Below are 27527 nucleotides of genomic sequence, written 5' to 3'. Positions count from 1 at the left end.
AATGCCAGTGAAGGATTTAATCTAAGTTACTGTCTTTTTAAAAGGTGATAAAAAATAACTTATTTCTTACAGTATATTTCTGAGTCAAAAGAAACTGGTTCCAGCCATCGAAACATAGATTGCTAATTTGTTTTGTCTTTCTCATCAGATACGTTAAATGTAACAGTCCCTTTTCTTAGATCTCAAAGGAAGTGTCAGAAAAAATTGTCACAGGAAGTTTATACTATGTAATTGTTTCTTAACTTTGTAGAATGCTTCTAATTCAGAGATGCCCAGCTTGAATTTAAACAGTTTAGCCACTAGCCAGTCCAACCGTTTTCAAGCCAGGTTTAGCTTGTACTGGATTGAAGGCATATTTCTAACTTTTTCACTAATACAGTGTCTGGACTTATATAGATGAATTGTAAATGATAAATGTTAAAATTTATAGATTTTGTGCCATGGACTGGCTACAATTTTTCTTCCTTTGCACTTTCCCTCTCCTCATTAAAACATATTCACGTACTTTTCATTAACAGCAGTGAAAACAGGCTTAATTTCATCTCTGGGTCCCTCACAGAGTAATTTCTGAGCAGCACTGCATGATATCCTTCCAGATATTTGTAATTTCTTTCATAACAGAATAGAACTAAACTCTTTGTCCATTATTGCTGGATTGTAGTTTACTCCTCAGTAAGGTGAAATATCTAGTCATGCTAGACATTCAGGTATAATTAAAGATGCTAGACATTCAGGTATAATTAAAGATTCCAATGCTTTGACTTTATGGGCACATAATTCATTTTTGTCGGACTATTTCTGGATCTCTCCTAAGCAAGTAAAGGCTAACTTTATGAAAAGATTGTACTATCATTACGTCAGTATGTAACACACTCAGAATGTATTAGGAATACAACTTCATGATAAAGAATTGTTACAAAAATATTAAGGAGTGAATTTGAAATTAATCTGTATCAATCTCTATAAATGTAATAACTACTCATAATGCAGTATCTTGATTGCATATATTTTATGCACATAGCTAGAAAAAAAGTTACTGTAAGTGCAAATATGAATTCAAACACTGATCTGAGTTTCCATTACAGAATCACAGAATGGTAGGGGTTGGAAGGGACCTCTGGGGGTCACCCAGTCCAACCCCTCTGCCGAAGCAGGGTCACCCAGAACAGGCTGCACAGGACCTTGTCCGGGCGGGTCTTGAATATCTCCAGAGAAGGAGTGAATCTTAGTCTAAAGCTATTTCATTGAATTTCATCAGATGTGGTATTTTCCTTCTACATGTTTCTATGTTTGTAGATACTAGGGTTCTGCTAACCATATTGCGTTCTATCTGCCTGCAGAGTTAGCTAGGCGGTTACATTAAAAACAAATAATGGTCTAGTGTTCAGATTTGCTTGGGCTAAATGCAAAAAAAAAGAAGAGACTTCTCTAGATCCTCATTTCATGCAATAACTTCCCTGTCCACAGCATGCATTCCTAAACTAACAGAGTAGAAGCTTTTATTGCTGATAGTATTAAAATCTGGTAGAGATAATCAGTCAATTTGAGTTAAAGGGAACAATAGACACATATGATGTAGCTGATTCACTGAGAACATGAGATTTATAGGAGACAGTGTTATATGCAAAATCGGGTTGGCTTCCCAGTGCTCACTGGGATAAAATGGTTTTGGTTGTAAAGGTGAGAATTCTACAGAATATGAATTTTTAGCTTGCACATGTTTTTTTTTCCCAAATGTCTAGTTCTGAAAAGTCTTCACAGGTTTATTTTAAATTTTTAACTTCTTGTAGTCATGGCTTATCTGCAAACATAAGAGTAGGAGAAACCGACTTGGATTAGTGAGACTAGCTCAGCAACATTCATTATCATGGATAAGGAGATAATCCCTACTCTGAGGTGATAAATTAGTTGATAATTCACTGACTGGAAATTCAAGGAATCGAGAATGACAAGTAGGAAAGACTTTGGAGAAGTTAAATGCCACCACTTATACACATGGAATAGTAGCTGTTTGTTTTTCTTTATTTGATTTATTCTCTTCTTTAATGCAAACCCAAGAGACTTTATTATAAACAGGGGAAACTAACTGGGAAAAAACACAGTGCTTGCTTCTGTGAAGTGTTATTCAGCTATTGGTTGCATGACACAGATGATGTAGAAAACTGGCACAGTTTAGCTAGCTTCACTGAATGCAGTTTGCTGTTATGTGTGAATGTTGTTGTATTAATCCCACTCTGAAGCTATGTTCGAACATGGCTTAATTTTCAAGACTTGTCTACAAACACTCATTGTTGGTATTGGCAGGCTATTGCCATTTTCTGTTCATGTTTTCTATTCTGATGAGGCCATGGAGGTTGTACAACTCTTGTGCCATCTTACTGTCGAGCTGCTACAATGGTGGGTGATGCTTCTAACTGCCTATGTAGATGCAGCCAAAACAAAGACACACTGTTCAGGAATGGGGCCCTTAAATCACTCTAAAAGGTAACTAGTAAATGTTTGACTAGAATAAATACTTGTCTGGGAGGAAAAACAATAGTCTTTCAGTAAAGTAACCTGGTCTAAGATCTCTACATAGTCATGGGAAACATTCTTCCACTATACCTTAAAAGTCTTGGAATTCTTAACGATGGCTTCTTGTCCAAACTAATTTTGAGTTAACTTGCATTAGCACTGTAAAAGCTTCAACACAGTTCTAGACTGATTCTTCTCCAACTGGGAGAAACTCAGTGTCTTTTAGTGGAATTTTCTTCCTAAAGTGAGACTCATGTTTTCGACATAAAGCTATATAAGTAAAATCCCATTTATTGGGTCAGTATGACAAAGTGCTGGGGTTCAGACCATCTGGGACACATCATTATTTAAGATAAACTGAAGAAAAAGCTTACAGAAATCCCTACACAAACACCTTTGTCACCTCCTCCTTTTTGATATTCTATCTTTCTTTGTAGACTTGACTTCTCTCTGTTCTGTTTTTTTTTCTTCTGTCCGATACCGAACAAGTCCACTAGAAATATATGTTGCCACACACATTTGCAGTCTTACTTGTGTTTCTGTCATCTTGAACAGTCTATCTTTTCTGTTTTGGCATTGCCAATGCATCTTTCTGTCTCTTTAGATTCACTCATGGCACTGTAATTTTGTCTCCCTTTGATTATTGGCTAGTTTAATAGTCTTACCACACGATACCATTACATGTTTTTCTTGAATAGATACCACATACTGTTCACCTTTATTAACAGTTTTGACATACTATTGTAAGATAAAGATTTTATGACACTATACAAAAAGTAACCTGTTGTGGAATGATTTCCCATAAATATATCTATATATGAAGAAGGCACCACTAAAGCGCCCATTCCTCCAGAAAGCCTCTGAATTAGCTGGAGTCCTTACCAGGGAGATTTTGAGTAAAAGACACAAAAGGGATCTCCTGTGATATCAGCTCCATTCTGTTCCTGCTGCAGGCTACATTGTCACATGATATTCTTTGTAAATTTAATAGAGTACTCTTGAAACTAGTTCTACTTTCAGCATTCTTCTCCCATCCTCCAATAAACCTGATAGTACACTGGTCATTTTTAAAGACAAATATTAGGAAGTCAGATGTTTATTTTTAGATACAGACATAAACCATAATGTAATACATTTCCAGTACTTCTACCATTTCTGTTCAGTCTTTCACTTACAGTTTTGCATAAACACCATCTTTCCCTAAACAGATCTTGTATGGAGAAGATAACCCATTAAAGAAAATAAATGTCATGGAATATTGGTTTCATATAAGTTGAAATATGTTGGGTAAAATCTGAAAATCAACCTTTTTATTTTATTTTAGAGGTGGCTGGGTTCTGACACTGTCTGTACCCCATGCATTCCATGCATACTTTTGAGTCTAATAACAATGACAGCAGGAAGTTTGTGTGAAGTCAAAATTACCAGCTAACAACAGTTGTTGCTCAAATTGTTTCTCCATTCCAATTCTGACAAACTGTTTCCTCTTTCCTTGCAGTTTTCCACTTGTCCCACAAAGTCACTCGGGTGGTACCAGAGAGTGCTCTGCTGATTGTTCTTGGTGTCTTCCTTGGTGGCATTGTATGGGCAGCAGATCATATTGCCTCCTTTGCCCTTACACCAACTGTATTTTTCTTCTACCTGCTGCCTCCCATTGTTTTGGATGCTGGATATTTTATGCCAAATAGATTGTTCTTTGGAAATCTTGGTTCCATCCTTTTGTACGCTGTCATTGGGACAGTCTGGAATGCTGCCACAACCGGTTTATCTCTCTATGGTGTCTATTGGACAGGAATAATGGGTAAGTTTGATTTGTTAAGGCACAGTTGTGAATGCTACTGTATGTCAGCTGTTAGACAGGTGATAGTTTACAACTTTACAACTCTTTTCAGCAAAAATTTCTAATTTTAATGAGAGCAGTTTGTAACATTTTTACCAGATTTAAGAATGATCTGAGAAATTTTCTCTGAAGCCAGCACAAAAAGGACTTGAACCTGTGCCTCTCCTATTTCCCTGGTCTAAATGTATGCGTACACTCTCAGGATAAAGCTCAGGATTCATTCTGCTAATCGACATCTGGACAAAAGTACACTCTGAAGGGCTTGTTTCTTTCCGCTGTGACAGAAAACTTCAAAGTTATTGTGAAATGGAACTATCTTCCTTCAGTCAGCTGTAATATTAAATACTCAGTGGTTTCTGAGTGGGTAAGTATGCATGACGCATCTCTGTTTTGTCTTGTGAGGCTGGAAATTGTAACTGAAGACTTACAGAGCCCAGTAGCACATGTAAGGCACATTCTGTCTTAATTATACTACGATATAATGGCATGGGGCTTCTAGACAAGGCACTGAGCAGCAGTTCTTAATCTCCTCAGCAGGTGTGGCATGCGAATAAGTTCTGTACTGCCACCTGAAGAACTATAATTCACATAGTTTTTGGATTGCATGTATTTTGCAAGAGGCATCCTATTTATGCTTTTTTAGTGTTTGTACTGAGGAAGTTCAAAAGCCCTTCTAGGACAAAATTCTCTTATGTTAGGGAATTCTAGAAAGTACTTACAGGGTACATCTGAGTGCTGCTGAGAGCAGTATAGACAGTGTGCTGCTGTGCCCATGCACTCTGCCCATCTGTTCTTCGCAATCAGTGCTGTGATCCTGGACTGAGTGGCACCAAGACCGCAACGGGTATGTTGTGTTGTACAATAGGCTTGACAGCTAGTCAGGGGGCTGTTCTCTAACCACAGCGGTGCAAAATTGACTTGGAGCAATTTTTCCTTTTCATTCCAGATAAAAAGAGTGCCTCGAATGTCAGAAGTTGCAGATGTTGCAGATAATATATTTGTGATGAAGAATTAAACTATTAGCTGATTATTACAGAAGATAAGACAGTACTGCTCCCATTGTCCAGGGCAGGGAAGTAGCAGAATATGGGGCTAGATTCTTTGAAACTGACCAAAAGTTTGGGATATCCGTTCCATGCATTTTAAGGGAAACCTGTATTGTCCTTATTTGAAAATCGCAGTCTGGAAGAACTAGACCACAGACTTGTTCATATGAGACTCATCTCACAGAACTGTGGAAGTTTGTAATATAGACATCTATGATAGATTTAGCTTACAATTTAGATATTTATGTTACTATAACTCACATTTTATAAGTAACAATTTTTCTTTAGAAGATACAAAGGTGACAGCTAAGATGCAGACACTACTGACTTTTGTAGGTAGGTAAGGTGTTTTATGTGCGTCCAGCCTGTAGGCACGATATACTGCATCCACAATTTTACATTTATATTTAAATGCAGGTTTTTCAGGATCAAAAGAGATGAAAAAGAGATATTGCTATTGCAACAGATTGGACAAGGATTTCTTTCTTTAGATATCCAAGCTGCTTGGAACAATTTAAAAATATGACCCAAAATATTTTATTAACATCCTATTCCGGGAAATATAGTGAATGATAATTACTTTTAAAAATATATTGATAAAAATAATTAAAGGAAAAGCATTGCCCTCTTTGACATGTGAAATAAAGTAGTCAAGTGTTTTCCCCAAAATTTTACTTTGCAAGAAGAATTCATTTATCTCTTGCTCTCCTTCCAATCCGTAGATAATTCTCAACTCATTTTAAAGGCTGTGTTTGATGGCTACATGTTCTGCTCCATCATTATGCAAATATTTCAGTGACAGTATATACTAGAACTCTGAGATTACAGTTAAGCAGCAGAATCAACCCCTACCACAAGTCACAGCTAAAGCACTACAAGCTAAAAATAGGGATGTTAAAAAAGGCAAACAATAAACTGACATGCCCAGTGAATTTAAATGTTTAGAATGAATGTTAGTTGGTATGCTGTGGGGCCCTGCCTTTGCCACCAAGACATATTATGGTCTACTAGAGTTCTAATTTCAGCTACAGAAATGGCAAGAGAAGCCTGTCCCTGATTCAAACTATGCCATCTTCCCAGCAAAGCTAAGTAGGACTTCAAAATGTCTACATGACACCTAGTTACTAATCCACTAAATACATTGTGTTGACCTCCAAGATGTCAGCAAGATCTGAGCACCACACATTGTGAAAGGACTTGCTGTTGTTAGTTACTTGCTGAAAACAGGAGAATACCGAGTTACTCAATTTCTAGAAGAGTTTATAGCAGCCTCTGACTGAAGTTCTACAGCATATTTTTTTTTCTACTTCACTTATTCTACAACTGGAGTGAATAATGCTAGAAGAATTATCGTTAAAGTGTAGGAATGTATATCCACTACAGACTAAGATGAACTAAACATAAATTACTTCCAGCTTTACAGTTGGAGGGGCCTGTAATTCTGTCCATCAATATGAGAGTGCATAATGCGAATTGGGTAACATAGATTTCCTAGATAAATAAACATAAAATCCGCTCTTTCTTTGCATTCAATATCCTTGTTATAATTTGCAGAACAAAAAGAAAGCAGGTGATAATAACTAAGAGATCCTTCTTTATAATGAAATTAAAAGATCAGCACCTTAACTAACAGCTAGATCACTCTGCTTTCACAGAATACAAAGAAGTGTCTAATCCTAAATCTGCCTGACTAATTGCACCTAACTGTTCACCATCTGCTGGAGAACTAACACACGCAGCACTTCTCTGTGGAATAATTGTGGTTGTGACTAATGCTTAGAAAAGCTTTCCCTGTACAGTCTAGGTCATAGTGACAACATGCTGAGTTTGTGTAGAAGTCTTAAAACTGGGCCCAGTGAACTTACATTGCTCGGATGTCACTGCTGGCAGCTAGTCACTCCAGACTCTGGTGAGCTGGAGGAAACAATGGTCATGTATCACCTGGAAATAACTTGCGCTATTAGTCTAAATAGAAGTCTGATTTAGAAATCCTGTGCCTCTTGACACTGTTTTGTAGGAATTATATATGTGTCCTAACCTTTCTGTAAATATTTGCTCACTAGCTTTGCAAGTCTTCAAAGACTGTATCAATGATTATAATTGGTAACATATAAAAAAGATAAGCAATCTTAGTGCGCCAATTTATTTTAAAAGCTTACCTTCTATTGTACCCTGATATCTAATAGTTATTGTCATTTGGCTTGTTCCTTCCTTAAGCATGACAGAAAAAGACAATATTTGATGGAACCATTACTTAGATTCAGGTTCAAGGCTGTTCTCAGAATTTTCAGCACAGACTTCAACTCACTGCTTCAACCATTCTCTCACACTAAAATCGATACATTCAGTCCTCATTCACAGCCCAATATGTCCAAGAACGAGCAAGACTATTTCTTTTTTTGAAAATATGAAGTAGTTCTATATCTATGCAAACTATGAATTTCTGTTTTCAGGGCCTTACCAAGGTCCCTATAAACTGTACGGAAAACATTGTAGATGCTCTGATTGGCAGGTAGCAGCTGAAAGAATATGTACTTCTGCAGCTCCCCCAGATTATTGGTCACTGTCGCGTACAACAGGGTGTTGTCTGCTCCTGTCTCTAGCTGCCCAAGTGAGTGTCCTCCTCTTGAGTAAATATGCCCATGCTGTTTTGTATCCAAAATATTTGGAATCTGATTTCTGTTTCAGTTACCCACTGAGCACTAAGCATTTCGGATTTGAGTAATTATCCTGTAAGAATTCTTGCTAGAGGAGTGGCCATGTTGTTCTGGAAGTACCTTACAGGCAATGTTTATCCTTTGGCTATGGCTACTGACTCTCATTGTCTGACTCATGCTCCAAAGTCATTTAATCAATTTCTCCGTCACCTGTAGAAATCATGCCTGATACAACTGTCTATTAATTTGGGGCACGGGCCTCTGCACTATGTTGTAATGAATGATCTTGCAACATATTCCTTCTTTGCTCTTCCTCATATAATTCTGGGCTTCCTCTCCTTTGAATGAACCTTGCTTCCTCCTCCATCCATTAATGAACACATAGGGAATTTTCCTGTTCTCTACCTGTTCAAATATCTGTTCCCCAGAAAAAATGACTGGGATACCACTGGCTTGCATGAAGAGGGTAATTTTTTCAAGACATTTAGGAAGCTGAACAAAGCGATCTTTGTGGCTCTCCCTTTCTGCTATTTTAAAAATGGTAGTGGTGCTTGTCTTAGTCTGTTTGCATAACTGAACACAATAACTATAATAACTAAAAGAAGATTTTAAAAAGTTAAAGAAGTACTGGGTTATTTTGTTATCAGAGTTGGGTAGTTCTTAAAGTTTTGAAATCATTGCCAAAATTCTGACGGGGCTACAACACAAACATGTTGATTTACGTGTTAGTCCTTCATCTATTTTTATTGTTCACTTGTGGACAATTTAACAGTGGCCTCATGAATCATGATCTGGGAACAAATGGCTTAGCTGCATCTATCAGTAAATGTCCACTTGAATAGGGAGGCCACAAGTGGTGTTTAACTGCACAGAATGCAGTTAATCTCCACTGTTCTTAGTGACCAAGAGTCACATTTGGTCTGTGGCATGAAGTAATTTGGAAGGTTTACTTCAGGAGTACTGGTATAGTCCTTTTATCATCTTGTCAGTTCTCAGTTATCCTGAGAGAATTTACTCAAGTTAGATAAACAAAACCAGTTTAGATCTGGAAATACTTATCTCTAGTGTTTTGCCATAAGAACAAGACCGTACTGCTCCCAGAATCAACTTTGATCCACGTAGGCCAATGCTTGATCCAATAAACCTTGAAAGATACAAGGTGACATAATGCAGAATTTATTAAGTAGTTTCTGTGAAATGCTTTCCAATTGACGCCTTAGAATCCCTATGTTCCAGGATTTTGCACTATCTGTAATATCACAGCCTGTCATTACTATAGATAACACACAGCTGACTCTGCTTATATTTTGTTTGCTTTGTTTTTAAAGGCAACCTGAATACTGGACTGCTGGACTTCCTCCTGTTTGGCAGCTTAATTGCCGCTGTGGATCCTGTAGCTGTTCTGGCAGTGTTTGAAGAAGTCCATGTCAACGAAGTTCTCTTCATCATTGTTTTTGGAGAATCGCTTCTGAATGATGCAGTAACTGTGGTAAGTAAATTATATATTCCAAAGTCACCCACACACTAGACAGTTTCTTGTGAAGTGTATTTTCCTCTTAAATGAAATACTGTATCATCTGTGTATATCTACTTAGGGGCTAGTGTTGCATAGCTTGTGGTGTTCTCTGTCTTGCTTAAAACCACTGTACTGCAAAGATTAAATGTTTGAGCATGAAAGCTATTTGGAGCCCATAAGTCACATAAAAATATACAGTCCTTTGTGGGATGAGCATAAAAGTATTTAAAATGAAGTTTCAGGTGTGTATGTTTTATTTGCCTTTGCTGTTCAAGTAGGGCTTTCATGACTTACTGAAGTTGCTTCCAGGGATTTTAAGCCTTTCTTTGCTGTTGTTTTTTAATACACATACCCTTTTCTGCATATTTCTGTTATGCCCATAATTTATATGCATACCTCAGATATACAGACAGTGAGAGAGAGAATACTCACCAAAGTGCTTATGCTTGTTCCCTCTCTTTTACTTCAAGCAGATGTTTATCTGACCATGACAGAGTTCTCGATTCTTGGTGAGGTAAAGAGGGGGGCCAGCAAAACCACCACCATGGACTTTCGGAGGGCAGACGTTGACCTGTTCAGGATGCTGGTTGAGAGGCTCCCCGGGGATAAAGTCCTGAAGGGCAAAGGGGTTCAGGAAGGCTGGACATTCTTCAAGGAGGAAGTCATAAAGGCACAGGAGCAGGCTGTCCCGATGTGCCGCAAGACACACCAGCGGGGAAGATGACAGGCCTGGCTGAACAGGGAGCTCTTGCTGGGACTCAGGGGAAAAAAGGAGGGTCTACTACCTATGGAAGAAAGGGCAGGCAAATCAAGAGGAGTGCAGGGGTCTTGTTAGGTCGTGCAGAGAGGATATTAGAAAGGCAAAAGCCCAGCTAGAACTCAGGCTGGCCACTGTTGTAAGGCACAACAAAAAATAATTTTACAAATACATCAACAACAAAAGCAGGGCCAAGGAGTCTCCATCCCTTACTGGATGCGAGGGGGAATATTGCCAACAAGGATGAGGAAAAGGCTGAAATGCCTTCTTTGCCTCAGTCTTTAATGGTCAGACTGGTTATTCCCAGGGTAGTCAGCCCCCAGTGCTGAAAGATAGGAAGGAGAGCAGAACAAACTTCCCATAACCCAGGAGGAAGCACTTAATGACCTGCTACGCCACCTGGACACTTATAAGTCTATGGGTCCAGATGGGATCTACCCAAGAGTGATGAGGGAACTGGCAGAGGAGCTGGCCAAGCCACTCTCCATCATCTATCAGCAGTCTTGGCTAACAGGGGAGGTCCCAGACGGCTGGAGGATCACTATTGTAACATACATTCTCAAGAAGGGCTGGAAGGGAGGATCCTGGGAACTACAGGCCTGTCAGCCTGACCTCAGTGCCGGGCAAGATTATGGAGCAGTTCATCCTGAGTGCGCTCACTGGGCATGTGAAGGACAACCAGGGGATCATGCCCAGCCAGCATGGGTTCATGAAAGACAGGTCCTGCTTGACCCAACCTGATCTCCTTCTATGACCAGGTGACCTGCCTAGTGGGTGAGGGAAAGGCTGTGGATGTTGTCTACCTGGAGTTTAGTAAGACCTTCGACAATGTTCCCCACAGCATCCTCCTGGAGTAACTAGCTGCCCATGGTTTGGACAGGTGTATTCTCTGCTGGATAAAGAACTGGCTGAATGGCTGAGCGCAGAGGGTGGTGGTGAATGGAGCTAAAACCAGCTGGCACCAACAAGTGGTGTTCCCCAGGGCTCAGTTTTGGGTCCGCTCTTGTTTAACACCTTTATTGATGATCTGGATGAGGGGATTGAGTGCTCCCTCAGTAAGTTTGCAGATGACACCAAGCTGGGTGGGAATGTCGATCTGCTTGAGGGTCGGAAGGCTCTGCAGAGGGATCTGGACAGACTGGATCGATGGGCTGAGGCCAACTGTATGAGTTTCAACAAGGCCAAATGCCAGGTCCTGCACTTGGGTCACAATAACCCCATGCAGCGCGACAGACTTGGGGAAGAGTGTCTGGAAAGCTGCCCAGTGGAAAAGGACCTGGGGGTGTTGGTCAACAGCTGGCTGAACATGAGCCAACAGTGTGCCCATGAGGCCAAGAAGGCCAACGGCATCCTGGCTTGTATCAGGAATAGAGTGGCCAGCTGGAGTAGGGAGGTGATTTTGCCCCTGTATTCAGCACTGGTGTGAGGTTGCACAGAATCACAGAATGTTAGGGGTTGGAAGGGACGTCTGTGGGTCGTCTAGTCCAAACCCCCTGCCGAAGCAGGGTCACCTACAGCAGGCTGCACAGGACCTTGTCCAGGTGGGTCTTGAATATCTCCAGAGAAGGAGACTCCACAACATCCCTGGGCAGCCTGTTGCAGTGCTCCGTCACCCTCAGAGTGAAGAAGTTCTTCCTCATGTTCAGCTGGCACTTCCTAGGCTTCAGTTTGTGCCCATTGCCCCTTGTCCTGTCGCTGGGCACCACTGAAAAGAGTCTGGCCCCATCCTCCTGACACCCTCCCTTCAGATATTTATAAGCATTTATAAGGTCCCCTCGCAGCCTTCTCTTCTTCAGGCTGAACAAGCCCAGCTCCCTCAGCCTTTCCTCATAGGACAGATGCTCCAGTCCCGTCATCATTCTCGTAGCCCTCTGTTGGACTCTCTCCAGTAGCTCCGCATCTGTCTTGAAGTGGGGAGCCCAGAACTGGACAGAGTACTCCAGATGTGGCCACCCTAGGGCAGAGTTGAGGCGGAAGAGAACCTCCCTCGACCTGCTGGCCATACCTCTCTTAATGCACCCCAGGATACCATTGGTCTTCTTGGCAGCCAGGGCACACTGCAGGCTCATGGTCAACTTATCATCCACCAGCACACCCAGGTTCCTCTCTGCAGAGCTGTTCTCCAGCAGGTCCGCATCTTAAGTACTGTGTTCAGTTTTGGGCCCCTCACTTCAACAAACACATTGAGTTGCTGGAGCGTGTCCAGAGAAGGGCAATAAGGCTGGTGAGGGGTCTAGAGAACAAGTTCTATATGGAGCAGCTGAGGGAACTGGGGCTGTTTAGTCTGGAGAAGATGAGGCTGAAGGGGGACCTTATTGCTATCTACAGCTATCTGAAAGGAGGTTGTAGTGAGGCAGAGGTTGGTCTCTTCTCCCAAGTGACTAGTAGTAGGAGGAGAGGCAATGGCCAGGGATGGTTTAGACTGGATATTAGGAAAAATTTCTTTACTGAAGGAGTGGTCAGGCATTGGAATAGGCTGCCCAGGGAGGTGGTTGAGTCCCCATCCCTGGAGGTACTCAAAAAAAGTGTAGATGTGACACTTTGGGATATGGTTTAGTAGGCATGGTGTTGTTGCGTTGATAGTTGGACTTGATGATCCTAGAGGTCTCTTCCAACTTATGATTCTATGATTTATCAAACAGATATATGACAAAGAGCCAATTTAGGAAAAACTGTGGGATGTTTTAGAGAGTTCCTGGTTTGGTTTGGGTTTTTGGTAATGTGTTCTTCTGGGTTTTTTTTGTTCATAAAGAAAAAGAAAACTTAATAGACTTAAAGAGGATTAAAAGAATTCCTAATTTCTACTGATGTTTTTATTTTGATTGAAACACTTTTTCTTTTCAAAAAATTTTTTACTCAGAATAAAATCGTCCGTAGTTTTGTAGTACAGTGCTAGTGGGCAGACATCAGGAAGTCTTATGGCAGAAACATACTGTGCAACTGAGTTGCTGTAGAGCTTCAGTTTGCTTCTTGGATCATGTCCTGTCCCTGCTCCTGCTTATCTCCAAAGGAGGGTAAGACATGTCCACCAGACTCAGTGGCTTAATTTTTGCAACCAAGTCTGCAAGACACTGCAAGGTTGCTGGCAGCAGCCTAACTGTTCACAGGAGTTTGAAAAATGTCATTCTAGAAACTCCAAAGAAAACTAATTGCTTTTAGGTAATAGTCTCATTAGTACTTTTGGGGTATTACCAGAAACAAATACTAAAATAAACCCATGATGAACTCAAGTATCAACCTCACTGGTTTTCAGAAGGAAAGGAGTCTTTGTTACTTGTAGTTTGGCTGTGGCCGGCAACACAAGGGCCACGTGGTTGCTCTATCGCCCCTCCCCCTGCTGGGGTGGGGAGGAGAATAAAAAGAAAAAGGCAAAAACTTGTGGGTCAGGATAAGGGCAGTTTAACAGAGCAGCAAATGAAGCAAACAGTAACAACAATAATACTGATAAGAAGAATATACAAAATAAACAGCGAAATGCACAGAGCAACTCTCACCGTCCGGTGTCCTCGACTGACTTCCCACTGACTGACTTCCCACTGCCTGGCTCCCCGCAACTAGACCCCAACATATCGAATACCCTGCTCTGTTTGGCCAGGTTGGGTCAGCTCACCCAGCTGTGTTCCCTCCTGGCTTTTGGTGAAAATTAACCCTGTCCTGGCTGAACCCAGGACATTACTGTAAAATGAAGACAAACAGTCTACAAATAAAAGAAAGTTTGATTGTTTGTTAAAGAAAATCCAGAAGAGAAGAGAAAGCATGATCAAAAGTCAGAAAGCACAGCCTATGAGAAAGTATGGAACAAGTGGAGTTCTTAACTGGATGACAGAATAAAGTGGGTGATGTAGCATTATTTGAATGTAAATATTTAAAGGACTACTGTTACAGAACAAAGTAATCTCTATGCCATGAATGGGGTAAATCTGATAAGAATTAACAAGCTTTGCGGCAACAAGGAAAGCTGAGAAAGACATCATAAAGTTCTCTTCCATCACTGAAGGAATTAAGAACAGATTACACACGCATGTGTCAAGAACGATTCTCATGCAAACCTCCTTAGGCAGGGGTATGGATAAGTTGATTTCTTTTCTTTCAGCACTATAACTGTTAGTCAATTATTTTAAAAGTTTTGGTACAGTGATTATAATTTATTCTCTTTCATGTTCAACTTATTTTATGTATGTTCCACATATTTCAATGCAGTACCTTATTACTAGCATCTTATTATTAAGTGTCTTGTTTACTCTATGCAGGCAGTTAAATAAATCTGCCAAACAATTGGATTTTATACTGAGAAGTGCTTTGGAAAATACTTCTAGATGTAACAATTTTTCTTATAGGTAGAAATCATATTGAAGTAAGAAATGGAAAGTTCTTTTTTTAGAATTTTTATTTGTTCTTGCTCTACTGCATTTTTTCCATTTTGAAAAATTCAAAAATCTGAAAATCTCTCCCTCCACAGAGAATTTCCCTCAGTCATACATAATTTCAGAATTCATAATGTTGGGTCTTATAATGTGATTATTTTAATAGGCTTAATTACAAAGAAAGTATTAAGTTAGTCTACTTTTTTTTCAGGTGCTGTACAATGTGTTTGAATCTTTTGTTACAATAGGCCCAGAGAATGTGACGGGGATTGAATGTGTCAAAGGCATAGGTGCGTAGAATTGAATTCCGTATCACATAGTTGATGTACATATGCAGAATTTTAAACAAAATATTATTATTATGCTATCAGTGACTGTTATTTTTCAGCCTGTTCACTTGTCACTCATATTCCCACTTGCCTGTGGCATAACGCATGTCTTAAGAAAATAAATAAATGAATATTCCTGAATAAGTGGAAAACTAAGATTTATTTTCTTCTGAGGAGAATCAAAAGATGTGGAGTTCAGTTGTTAAGACCACTGAAATCGACAGGTCTACATATTTTCTTTGTATTTAATAATATGTCCTTAGTTTCAGCCTATGCTCTTCCTGCATTCCCGGGAAGTTGAGACTGCATATGGGCGTTCTCACTCCCCATCACTGATTGCCATTAAGTAACATTTGCCAGTGACTATCAAGAAATGCTATTTACCTAAAAATTTAGTCACTATTTCCTTTTCCAAGTATGACACGATACTACATAATCTTATGAATCAATGTTTTAACAGTGACTTTGACATATTCTATAATATGCTTTGGGAAAAGCATTTGTTTCCAGAAAGTGGGAAAATAATTGTTCAAAGAAGTGTAGCAGGTTTTGAATAAGTCTAAATTGGTGAGGCTTAACAGCAAGTGACCTTGAATACCGCATTGACATACCAACTGCTCAAAAGCAAGTCATGTTGTTGCATTTAGAAATAATTTTCTCTGATTTGCTGGCTTTCCATTAGAAGAGAACTAGTTAAAACCATTATATTGCTACCATTTAAGCTATGTTTGGTTTTGTTTTTCAGTGTCATTCTTTGTGGTGAGCCTGGGTGGGACACTGGTTGGCATTTTCTTTGCATTCCTGCTCTCATTGGTCAGTCGTTTCACCAAGCACGTGAGAATCATTGAACCTGGATTTGTATTTATCATTTCCTACCTGTCATACCTCACAGCAGAGATGCTTTCTCTTTCTCCTATACTTGCGTAAGTCGCTTTTTATCACTGCCTGTGAAGGGGCTGAGAAGGGTATATGGTTTTTAAAAACGTTGAAAAGACGTAGATTATATAGCACAGCCATAGAATATGACACTCATAAAGCTTATGCTGAATATTACAATCTTCACATGGCAGTAGATTATAGTTTGCAAATACTATCATTCAGCCTTAAAAAAGAATGTAAGTCTTCCAGTGTCTGCTGGGCAACATGAGGACTTCCTTTGCAAAATAGACTTGTCTCTTTCTTCTGTGATTAATAATACTTCAAGAAGTAACCGTTGTCCATTTGTATTGACATCTTTTCCTCTGATTTCTAATGAAAACAATATTTTTCTAAGGCATTATGTGAACGTCCATTATTTGCTGCTCTCACTGTCTTGACCGGCCTGTTAATGTTTGCTGAAATCTTGCCTGTGTTGGCTTGAGTACCTCTGGTCGTTCTTCTTTTAGTATCCATTGATTCCTGACATATCTTTCATGTCAGTTTTGCTAGTCATGTTTTTAGATGCTACAGTGAGTATATTCAAGATCCGCAAATCTTACTGCAAACAGATAATTAGTTAAGTCTAATGTAAACAAGATTTAAAATTTTGCATGTAGAGCTGTATGGTAATCAGAAGAGAATTAAGGTTTGTTCTGATCTAACGAAATTCTGTCTTCGAACCTCTAGGGGTCACCTCAGGATGAATGTTTGAGTCATGCTTTTTATCTAGATAAGACTTCACAATGGCTCCTGAGAGTATTTTTTCTTAGGAATTAATGGTGGGATTTTATCACTATGTGGCATACAGATGGAAATAATATTAAATGCTACAACAAATATTTTCTGAACAATTGCTTCTTCCCCCCCCCAGGATAACTTTCTGTGGCATCTGCTGTCAGAAATACGTCAAGGCTAACATATCTGAACAATCTTCTACAACTGTGAGATATACCATGAAAATGATGGCCAGTGGAGCAGAAACTATTATCTTCATGTTCCTGGGAATTTCAGCTGTAAATCCAAAAATATGGACTTGGAATACAGCTTTTATTCTGTTGACGCTGGTCTTCATCTCAGTATACAGAGTTATTGGTAAGGGGATGATCTTCCTATCCTTGTGTTGTATTGTTGATGCAATCACATACTCTATTGCGCCCCCCCCCCCAAAAAAAAAGGAGTTCTAGACTTGTTCATTTTAAAATATTGCATTTATTTTAGTTGAACTTACGGTTGGTTTTGGGTTAGGAGGGTAGATTTCTACAGTAAGCTTCATCATAATGCTGAAAATATAGTAAGATTTCACTTATGATGTCATGTGAGGATATGACTAGCCCAGTGGTTAACATGAATCCCCCAGAGGCTAACCTTTGTTGACCCAGCACATGGTACTGGCACAATCGCCGAGTGAAATGGACTTTGTCATTTAACTTGCAGCCTGACAAAAGATGTGAGTTCTTGTCAGTCATCTCTTTCCTTCAGGTTTTTCAATATGGTAATAAAGAGATTGTCTCAAGCTAATTTTATGGTTGACCTCAGGTTTGAGTCACACAGTGACGTAAGACCATACTTAATTACACTGCAGGTATTCTGGCTTAAGAAATCATTGCAGGGACTGAGTAAATAAGACTGTGGCAGGTAGGGTTTACATACTGTCAATTTACTGGACTTATAGACTTATGGAAACATTTCAAAATACCAGTGACAATTTGCTCAACTATGTGGTTCTACTATTTAATCACTGTTTTGTAAAATAGCAAAGGGCCTGAAATCACAAAAGGCACAGAATGAAGTACTTCTAGAGAGTAACACACACAGTGATTTGATATATGTACTTACATATGGGAATAAATGAATCAGATTTATTTGCCTGTTTGTCTTGAATTAAATTCAAATAAAAGATAACACATCTATCTAGCTGGCAGATTTCCTAGTCTCTGTATTCTTACTCTGTCTAGAGATTCCTAGGCTGAATGAAGGGCCAAGCCCCATGTCCTCCTTTCGAAATAGTCTGTAACAATTGTTCATTTAGCCACCTCTCAGTAACTGCTGCTGTGCGTGAGTGTTTAAACAAATTTTCAGTATCTTGACTTTATCACTTCTTGTATTCCTGGAATGAGTGGTTAGCAATCCTGTAATAAGTGAGATCAATAATTAAATAGTGAATTTTCGACAATAATGATAACGCATCCATTAAAGTAATTGAGCTTAGGCATTGATAAATTAGTAAAGACCTGATGATATTGGGCCTTACATAATTGCAGCTGTCACACCCTCAGAGGAGTCAGATTGGTGGCATGAATTAATTTTGGAGGTCCTCTCCACCAGAGGCCTTGCTTTCAGTGATATACACAAGACACTCTTTACTTAGCACAACTTCAAAGTTCTCTAAAAGGAGAAATAATCTCTTTTGCACTGGTTAACAGTCCTGGCCTGCTGCAACGGGACATACATGCTGTGCCACTCTCAGGAGTGGTGAAGCTGTTTTCCCTCTATCTGGTGCGACCTCTAGGACATACTGTGATTTCTAGGGCTTTAGGTCCCCTACAATAGGCAACATCTGAGCTGTAGACCTGAAGGCAATGTTAGCATAACTACACAACTCTCCATAAGACAATGACACAAATGCCATTTTTAGTGATTTGTAAAGGGTACCACACTTACGCCCTAAATCAACACTGTTTCACTGACTATGGTGCTAGAAATTCTATTCTTTCTCAACTGTGAATATCAAAGCTTCAGCACGTAGTAGAAGTTCACCTGCAGTGCCTATGCCAGAGTGCAGCATTCTCAGAAGAGCAGCTAGCCTACAGAAGAAGCTGCTTCTAGTTCCTTTGGCTAAACATAAAGGAGAAGGTACCAAATGGGCCTGCCCTTCTTGGCAAGTGTAGCAATACAGGAGAAGAAAATGAAGTAGAGAATTTGTTGTGAAAGTCGACTGGTGGTACTATTTCTGTTACACACTGTTGGGTTATTGAAATTTCATAAGGCTATTTCTAGACATACTGGCATTTGTTTTTTATAGGTGTAGTTTTACAGACATGGATTCTTAACCACTACAGAATGGTCCAGTTGGAGATAATAGACCAGGTGGTGATGTCATATGGTGGACTACGTGGAGCCGTTGCTTTTGCTCTGGTTGCACTTCTGGATGAAACGAAAGTGAAAGAGAAAAACCTGTTTGTCAGCACAACTATAATTGTTGTATTTTTTACCGTTATTTTCCAGGTAATTTAGCTTCTTAAGCATGCTTCTTGCAAGGAGAAGGAGTCCCCCAAAAGTACTGAATGCTTAAAGCAGTTCTCAGCTGAAGGTTGCATATTGTTTCACTGAACTGAAAGCATAATTGAATTTGTAATTTTAGTAACAAAGATCCTATTTTATGTTTTCATATGGCACCACAAGGGACAAAACACAATTTCCTCTGTGCTAAAAAATGTTCAGTCTTAGCTACTTGGTATTAATAGTGCTCAAAATATCTGATTAAACATCCTTCACCTCATGTGAATAACTATAGGGAGCAGTCTTTTTGATGGGCAAATACAGTCATTAAGCTGATCTACCTCAGCCTAAGTCCTTGTTTTAATATATCACAGTAAGCAGTGGGACAAGAACTTATTTAGCATCCAAACAAAATAGCACTTTCTGGGTAAAAAACCCCAACATTAATTTAAATGCAGATATGTCAGTATATACCAGCTTAGAATTTTTTCTCAAGTTTATTACAGAAAGTTTAATTGTGGTCACAAATTCCTCGTAAGTGCAGAAAATACTACATTCAATGGTGTAGTACTTTAACTTTAACTGTAGGCACTTTAACCCTTCCACTACGACTTTTTTCCTACAGAAGATCTATTTTTCTGCTGTTTGGTGTCTTTTCAAACCTTTGTAACAGGAGCTGAGGGTACTGCATTATTTTATCTTCTAAAAGGGTCAGAGGTCAACTGAGGAAGTATGAGAACCACCATCTAACATACAAAAATGCTCTGTTTCTCTTTAACAATGACCAGCTGGAGGAAAGTCTAAGATAATTCCTAAGTATTTATTATCATGTTTTAATATTTAGGGACTAACTATCAAGCCTTTGGTACAGTGGCTGAAAGTGAAGAAAACTGAACACAGAGAGCCAAAACTGAATGAGAAACTTCATGGCAGAGTAAGATATTTTTAAACAAAACTATGGTATCTTTTAGATTTTTACAGAGAGAAAAAAATGAGAGAAAATGTCTTTTTTGGAAGCGAGAGGAAAATCAAGTTTCAAGTGCAAAATCCTTCAAACATTTGACAAGTTATCTGTAGATTGTAATTTGTCTTTGGGTTAAGTCCTGTGAAGGGATACTCAACTAAAGGTTCCGGTCTTTCACTTGAGAATTCAACGGGGCTGACAGTACTGGGGAAACAGCACAGCTGGAATATGCTGCTTCCTCTTCCTCTGAAAGATGAGGACATTTAATTGAAGGTCGCCTGGGCAAAACCTGTGGAAATTAGTTTATTTTTCCTTCTTAAATATTATTGATTTAAAAGATACGAAAGCAGGCTTTGTGGCTTACATATTACATAGAGAGGTAGTCTGCTGCCCAGTGGAGATGTTAATTTCATACTGAAATTCTAGATTAATGGTAATTGTTTTAGTTCAGTGTGAATGCTGTGGGGCCTGCATTTCTTTAACCTTTTAAAAGCTTTTGAAATGTGGTCTCTTCCAATTCACTTTCATACAACGTTACAAAGTTTTTATTCAGTACATACATACATTTGCAATACAAATATGGGTTAAAGGATGGAAGACTGTCAGATAACTTTCCTGAACTTTTCGGATTTACACAGTTATCATTATCCTGCATTAAATATTCTAACACATTGTTGTATGAGCTTCTAATCTTGCTTGTTTTCATGTTGGAGGTTACTTGAAGTGAATTAACAATTGATAGATGTAGAAGGTTTGTCTCTGAGGAATTCTTTTACAGACTACTGAATAAACACATTATGCTTTTGTCATCCAGCAATTCAAATTTGCTTTTCTGTTCAAACATTTTACTATATGATAATCAGGATTCTTCCCCCAGGTGAAGAAATACAGTCTGTCTACTTATATGGGATATACCTTTACATGTCTGTCAGTAGTGCTGGCCAAGCAGTAATGTTAATCCTAAAACTTTTTAAAGTTGTGCGTACTGATTCACAACTTCCTAGAATATTCTAGCAGATATTGTCTCAGGAGCCACAGTGCTCCTAGAACTTCATAAATTTCAGCCTTCAGACAGAGAGCACTGTCTATTCTCAGAGAGTAGGAGGAAGACAACTTATTTATAATATAATTTTCTCCACTTGCATGTCAGATATCTCCTGAAGCAGTAATTAATATTCAGGAGCAATCCATATATCAGCCATGTTCTTCTAAAGGCAGCATGCTGTATTTTCTGCAGTAATCACTCCAATGTTCAGAGTGAAATATTAAAAACAAAAGATGCTATCTGCAGCTGCCTTAGTTTGAATCAAGAGTTATGAACCTCTAGATTTCAGCCATCTAATATACTCAGTATAGGATTTTGCCCTAGATACCAGAAGAATTGTGCCAGCTTCTACTCTGAGGGAAGTAGGGATTGCTGAAAAATCTAAAAAGAAACACTAGGGAAATTTTCCAACTGATTTAATCATTGATACTAGAAGTGGCTGATCTACTTCATAGGGTAGAAATGGAGATGGTAAAATCGGTCGATAAAAAGAGTCTTAAAATTGAGTGCTAAAATGAGGGCTTAAGTACCTTCTTGCTGAGACCCTTGTAATTCAAGAATAGCTAGTGAATTTGTGAAGAACTATTTAAAAAGTTCAGGACCTTTGCAGAAAAGTATATAGTAGTTAGTATTTCAGTAAATGGAGAAAACAATCTGCTTAGCACCAGTAAAATTATTATGTATAGTCACCTGGTCTAACCTGATGTAAATTGAACAATTTTCCATCATTCCTTTTATTACTATAAAGATATTAATTACACTTACGCTTTCCTAGGCCTTTGATCACATTCTTTCTGCTATAGAAGACATTTCTGGACAGATAGGACATAATTATCTGAGAGACAAGTAAGTAGTAACTAACTTGAAATACTGAAATACTGCTATGAAATCTTACCTGTAAATTACTACTTTTTAAGACTCTGAGTTTAGGGACAGCAAGGATGTCAAATGTAATTTAAAAGGTAATATACTGAAAATATTGGAAATATAACAAATGTGAAAATAGTGTATTCCAGTCCCCTACAACTGTAATCTTTTCTTTTTCTTTCACAGTTCACATTAGACCTTTGCAAATGCCTTATGCAGGGATCAGCCTCTCTCAAGATCTGAGAACTGGCCATTTGCACAAGATTTGACCTAAAATGTTAATGTCAATCCCTCTCCATAATATTCAATTTCATGAATATTGTTTATGTGTGGAGATACTAAACAAACCCAACTACAACTGTGCTAGTTGTTTATCCTGTGTCTACAAAGGAGGTGTTCAACACCTCTGAAAGTGATGGCAGAGGCTGCTTTTAAGTGACTCAGATAGTTTAAGCCTACTAGTTTGAAACCAATAATGAAAATTATGGTTAATTTCCACCCTCCTCTGTTTATAGTCAGTTCGTCTTGAGGGAAGGACAATTACTCAGCTGAAAGACACACACCATTTTCTTTAAAGTACATGTAAAGAATTACTATTGCGATGGGCAGACTTTCATAATCTAGATGAATAAATGTGAAAAAAGGACATTAAATCTGGACATCTTTAAGAGTGTTATTTATTGTTAGGCAGTTCTGTCCCTGGAGTTAGGTCATTTCACAGGTGCAGACAGTCACAGAATCACAGAATGGTAGGGGTTGGAAGGGACCTCTGTGGACCATCTGGTCCAAATCCACTGCCAAACCAGGGTCACGAAAAGCAGGTTGCACAGAACCTCATCCAGGAGCGTTCTGAATGTCTCCAGAGAAGGAGAAACCACAACCTCTCTGGGCAACCTGTTTCAGTGCTCCGTCACCCTCAGAGTGACGAAGTTCTTCCTCTTCATTTATAAGGTCCCCTGTCAGCCTTCTCTTCTTCAGGCTGCACAAGCCCAGCTCCTTCAGCCTTTCCTCGTAGGACGGATGCTCCAGTCCCCTCATCATCTTCGTAGCCCTCTGTTGGACTCTCTCCAGTAGCTCCTCATCATGCTTAAACTGGGGAGCAGTTCTGACCTGCTGGCGTCCTGCTGACTTGACATGTCAACTCCTGTCCAAAAGCCATGCGGTTGTGTTAGCTTTCTGCAGAGCACTCCCCTAACCCTTGCTTAAGAAGCTGAGTATATTAACTTAGGTTTAGCATTATGCTCATATAACTACACAACTCCTAGGCTGGAGCTAGACTGTAGCTGAGATCGAGCAGAATTGCTCACATGTCTGTATTCAGTTATAGGGACAGTTGCCTTCATTTCCTTTTGCTCTTTGTTCATTTATGAATTTTCAGGAAGCATCCCAAATAGAACATCCTCTTTCTCTTCATCTAAATTTTTAGTTTACTACTGGGGAATGAATTTCAGCAGGCTACAATACAGGGGAGTACGTGCCCAGTTTTGAAATACTGTCTTGAAGATGGAGCTAAATATTTTTACAGAGGTATGTTAGAGTTGGACTTAGATGTCAGAAAGTAATCTCCCTGACTAACAAGACAAGAAGTAGCTTAATGTAGATTCATGGTTGAGTGTGTGTTTGATGACTAATGTATTTTGAAAGAGACCATCTTAACGCTGCTTCTTCTGGACCACACGTACATGAAAGTGCTGCTTCCTCAAAGAAATGGCAGCCGCTAGCATCCTCATTGATGTGCTCAGGTGTGGCAGCCTGAATTAGAGACTGCTTGTCAGATGTTCTGGCTAGAGAAGAGGAATACTTATCAATTCTGCAAATAATGTTTAACAACAAAAAGGTTTCAACAATCTGAATAAAAAGTCATAAACTCAAAATAGCCATTGGGCAAGATGGATAGAATCACTCTGAACAGCAATCTCCAGTGTTGCCTCACGCCATTTAGAGAAAATCTTGAGGAAGGCAGATGAAAGTAAAGAAGCCTTTATCTTCTGGAGCCTAAATATGAAATGGCAGATATCCTACTATCAGACAAGCTTGGAAGCGTAAATCACAGAAAATACGCAACACTTCTGTCCCCCAGAGTATATCAATGGCATGAATAAGGACCTTTGTAAGTGCTTATGGAAGGGCACTTTTGTTGTGAACAGAGTTTCTAGGTTGGCTGTCCTACAATAAAATTGGGGAAAAGCAGGTTGCCTTCCAAAGGAGGAAAGAAAACTGAACTTTTAGAATGAAGCTGTTAAATAGAACAATGCATAATCAGAAGTGGAAAAATAAGGTAGCATGGTCTCCCAGAGTATAAAATGTCCTAGTGACTCTGAAATGGGATACTGTAATCATAGCACTCATGCTGTTGTAGTATTGCTTAGTAAGTGAACCTATTAAATGCTTTGTGGTGGCTGCATAACTGTATAGCAGGCTTTTCCTTAGCTTTCTTTAAATGCTAATTGAAAATCTCAAAACACAGATCTCTCACATTGCTGTGTTCACCATTTTTTAAAAAGTGCTTGGCTCACAAAACTATCATTTATGCTAAATTACAATAACTTTATAAAATGCTGTGAAACTAAAATTACTTGTTGCTATTAACACAGTTTGTTTAAATTATCAGGTGGTCCAATTTTGATAGGAAATTCCTCAGTAAAGTACTGATGAGAAGGTCTGCTCAAAAATCAAGAGACCAGATCCTTAACGTTTTCCATGAACTCAACTTGAAGGATGCAATTAGCTATGTGGCTGAGGTACTTATGAATGCTTGTTGACATATTATAGCGTTATGTCATTTGTTTGTTTTTTTTTAATTTATAATATAACCTAAAGTTAATACATTGCAAGAGATGTCTAAAAGAAAACTTTTCACTTCTGCTCTGCTTTTTTTTCCAATTTCCTAAATGTGTTTTGAGTCTCAGTATCACTTATTTGAGTGGCTGTAATTCTCAGTACTATGCCTGATCCCCAAGTATAATGTGGTCATGTCAGTGTACTTTTCTGTTGGGTTTTTCTGAATAGTTTTGTTTCTGTATACATTACATGAAAAAGTACTGTAATTCCAAGGGAACAGGCAAAGTGCTGTCTTTCTAAATGTGTCAACAGAGTCTGGCTCCTGCAGAACAGTGGTTTTCTGTGATGACGAATCTTATTTGAAGAAGATCACTTCCAAATGATACGGACATATGACCAGAATAGTGGACTGCTATAATATCATTCTGCAAGATCACAATAATACCAAAAAATTAGGAACAGTAACTTTAATTCACTGGAATCATACACCCACGCTTCAAAAATTAGGGTTAAAGTGAAATACTACAGATATCAACAGCAATCAGAGAGTTGTGAAGTTGGAGAAACTGAAGAGTTGCAACAGGAGAAATTTTTAAGGTTATAGAATGGAAGAAAGTTACTGGCCTTCTGCAGGAGTACCATTCTGATGCTGGAGAAATGTTAACAGATTGAAGAAGGTTAAGAATTCTTACACAGTATGAAACTGGTCACCTTAGTTCAAATCAACACAAATGTGCAATATTCATACAGTCTAAAGGATGGTTTTAAATAGAATATTTCTGATAGTAATCTTTGAAGCAATAATCTATCAATGCCCATAATCTCCAAGTGAACTCATTCTCACGGCTAGGTGATATACCACTTAATTTCTTTAATTAAAATGAACGCTATTACTATGACTAGTACTACTATTAATAATTTCTTTTCCTTTTTTTGAAAATGAGATGCAGCCAGGCAGACTTCTCCCAGTGAGACACTGAATTTCAAAGATCACATTCAGAAGATAAGATGGAATCCACAAATGATGTGTGAAAAATGGGGGGTGGGTCACAAGATAAATACTTCCTTTTGAGATTTTTATAAATCACCCATTCAGTTTTCAGACTATTTGAGCTCAAGAACTAATTTTCTTTCTCGTTGTGCTTTCTGGGTCATACCTCAGAGGAAGAAAGTTTGATAATGACTTTGATGTTGATGAGCAGGTTCACATATTCACAAAATCTTCACCCAGTAATGTCGTGAATCTAATACAGTAAAGTCAGATTAAGTTAGATTACAAATTTTTTTAGGAGAGTTACCTTTTTCATTGTACCTTAGTAGAGTTCATAACACAAGGAAACTGACTTGGGCTACTCTAGTCCAAATGCTATTTGTGTATATTGTGTATTGCAGACAAATTCATTTAGCAGGTGTCTACTGATGTGATAATAATAGACAAAGAAATAAAAAGTTCTCCCGGTTCTACAAAAGATTTGCAACATGGTTTCTTCCAGTGGAAATTAGTTATCTTAATATGCCTGATTAGTAACGAGTTGTGAATCCTAAAGTCATTCCACTAGTCTCATGTTAATATTTGCTTCAGTGATGCACTGCTTTAACAACTTTTCTTGGACTTCTGAAATACATCTTTGAGCTAAATATCTGTGAATTCCAAGCTGACATTGAAGCTGAAGCCATTTCTTCCAGGAGGAGTAAAGACCTGGCTCCCTCAGCCACTCACTCTCTTCTCACTTGCAATAAACTGAGTAGTCTAAAAACTATTTTACAAATTTTTCTTTTTTCAGCTCTACTGTTTTGCTGCATCTATACAATAAACAAGATCTTGAGAGAGTTCAGTCTGAACATAAATCAGTTCCTAACAGTTGAAAGGGGATAGTCTAAGCCAGGCAAAATGAAAATAATCCAGTGCAAATGAATAGAAGCAACTTAAAATCCTGACGGTTCATACCTTTTTCTGGTTAAAATTCCTCCACTGATGGTATGGTATGACGTATGTACAAAACCTTAAACTTAATTTAAAAAGAGTGTCAAATACACTTAAGAAAATGGACGGGATGACGGTTACCCAGGATTTACTTTTTTCTTTTAAGTTTTCTGCCTATAGAGGCCAGAGTGTACTTCTTAATGCCATTGATCTGATCCAATACATACAACTGTAACGTGTATGTGGGCTACCATAGTCAAAGGTAGTGGTTTTGATTTTCTCCATGAATATAAAAATATAAAGGGGACACAATACAGTTAAAGTTGGAGAAATGGAGATAAAATTTCTTTCTGTATTCTGCAAAGGAGATGGGTTTTTTTGCTGTATTCTGTATTACAGTTTAAATTGTAGAGTCCTGCTATGTGATTTCTCTCTGCTGTGATTCAAAACCATAGATGGGTTCAGCCTGTGTAATCATGATGTCACACAACAGCTACCTCGCACCTAAACAAGGGATTATGCAAACAGTAGGGAAAGCTGTGAAGACATAAATCTGAGCTTTTCCAGCAATTCACTTTTGTGACGTTAGTTTTAGAACTGAAAGCAAATCTCAACTCTTCAGTATCTCATTGCTTCATTCCGTCACTACTTTCAAATAGTCTTGCAGACTTCTACCACCTCTTAACATTTGCCGCTTCCAGTCTGGTAGAGAACAGAAAACTTCATGTTTTATCTTCAAAAATGCTACTGTTAGTGCAGTGATGTGCCGAGTCATAAAAATCTGCA

The 27527-nt window shown here is 38.7% G+C and overlaps 1 protein-coding gene across 2 annotated transcripts in view; it reads left to right on the top strand.

Annotated features, from left to right (window-relative positions):
* The window catches only part of SLC9A3 (solute carrier family 9 member A3), a 55078-nt gene that overhangs the window by 21811 nt on the left and 5740 nt on the right, over window positions 1–27527 (top strand). Inside the window, exons 2-10 of one of the 2 annotated variants that reach the window (XM_075416993.1) lie at window positions 4013–4315; window positions 9386–9546; window positions 14906–14984; window positions 15769–15946; window positions 16813–17033; window positions 18964–19166; window positions 20032–20094; window positions 21945–22015; window positions 24648–24777. In XM_075416993.1, the coding sequence (XP_075273108.1) occupies window positions 4013–4315; window positions 9386–9546; window positions 14906–14984; window positions 15769–15946; window positions 16813–17033; window positions 18964–19166; window positions 20032–20094; window positions 21945–22015; window positions 24648–24777 (1409 nt within the window). Of the gene's footprint in view, window positions 1–4012; window positions 4316–9385; window positions 9547–14905; window positions 14985–15768; window positions 15947–16812; window positions 17034–18963; window positions 19167–20004; window positions 20095–21944; window positions 22016–24647; window positions 24778–27527 lie in introns of both variants that reach the window. The other variant, XM_009943970.2, reaches the window with a different exon arrangement.

Source organism: Opisthocomus hoazin, chromosome 3 (assembly GCF_030867145.1).
Source record: "Opisthocomus hoazin isolate bOpiHoa1 chromosome 3, bOpiHoa1.hap1, whole genome shotgun sequence".
Lineage (NCBI taxonomy): Eukaryota > Metazoa > Chordata > Aves > Opisthocomiformes > Opisthocomidae > Opisthocomus > Opisthocomus hoazin.
The sequence above is the reverse complement of the archived record's forward strand: the minus strand, read 5'-3'. Positions and strand labels throughout refer to the sequence as shown.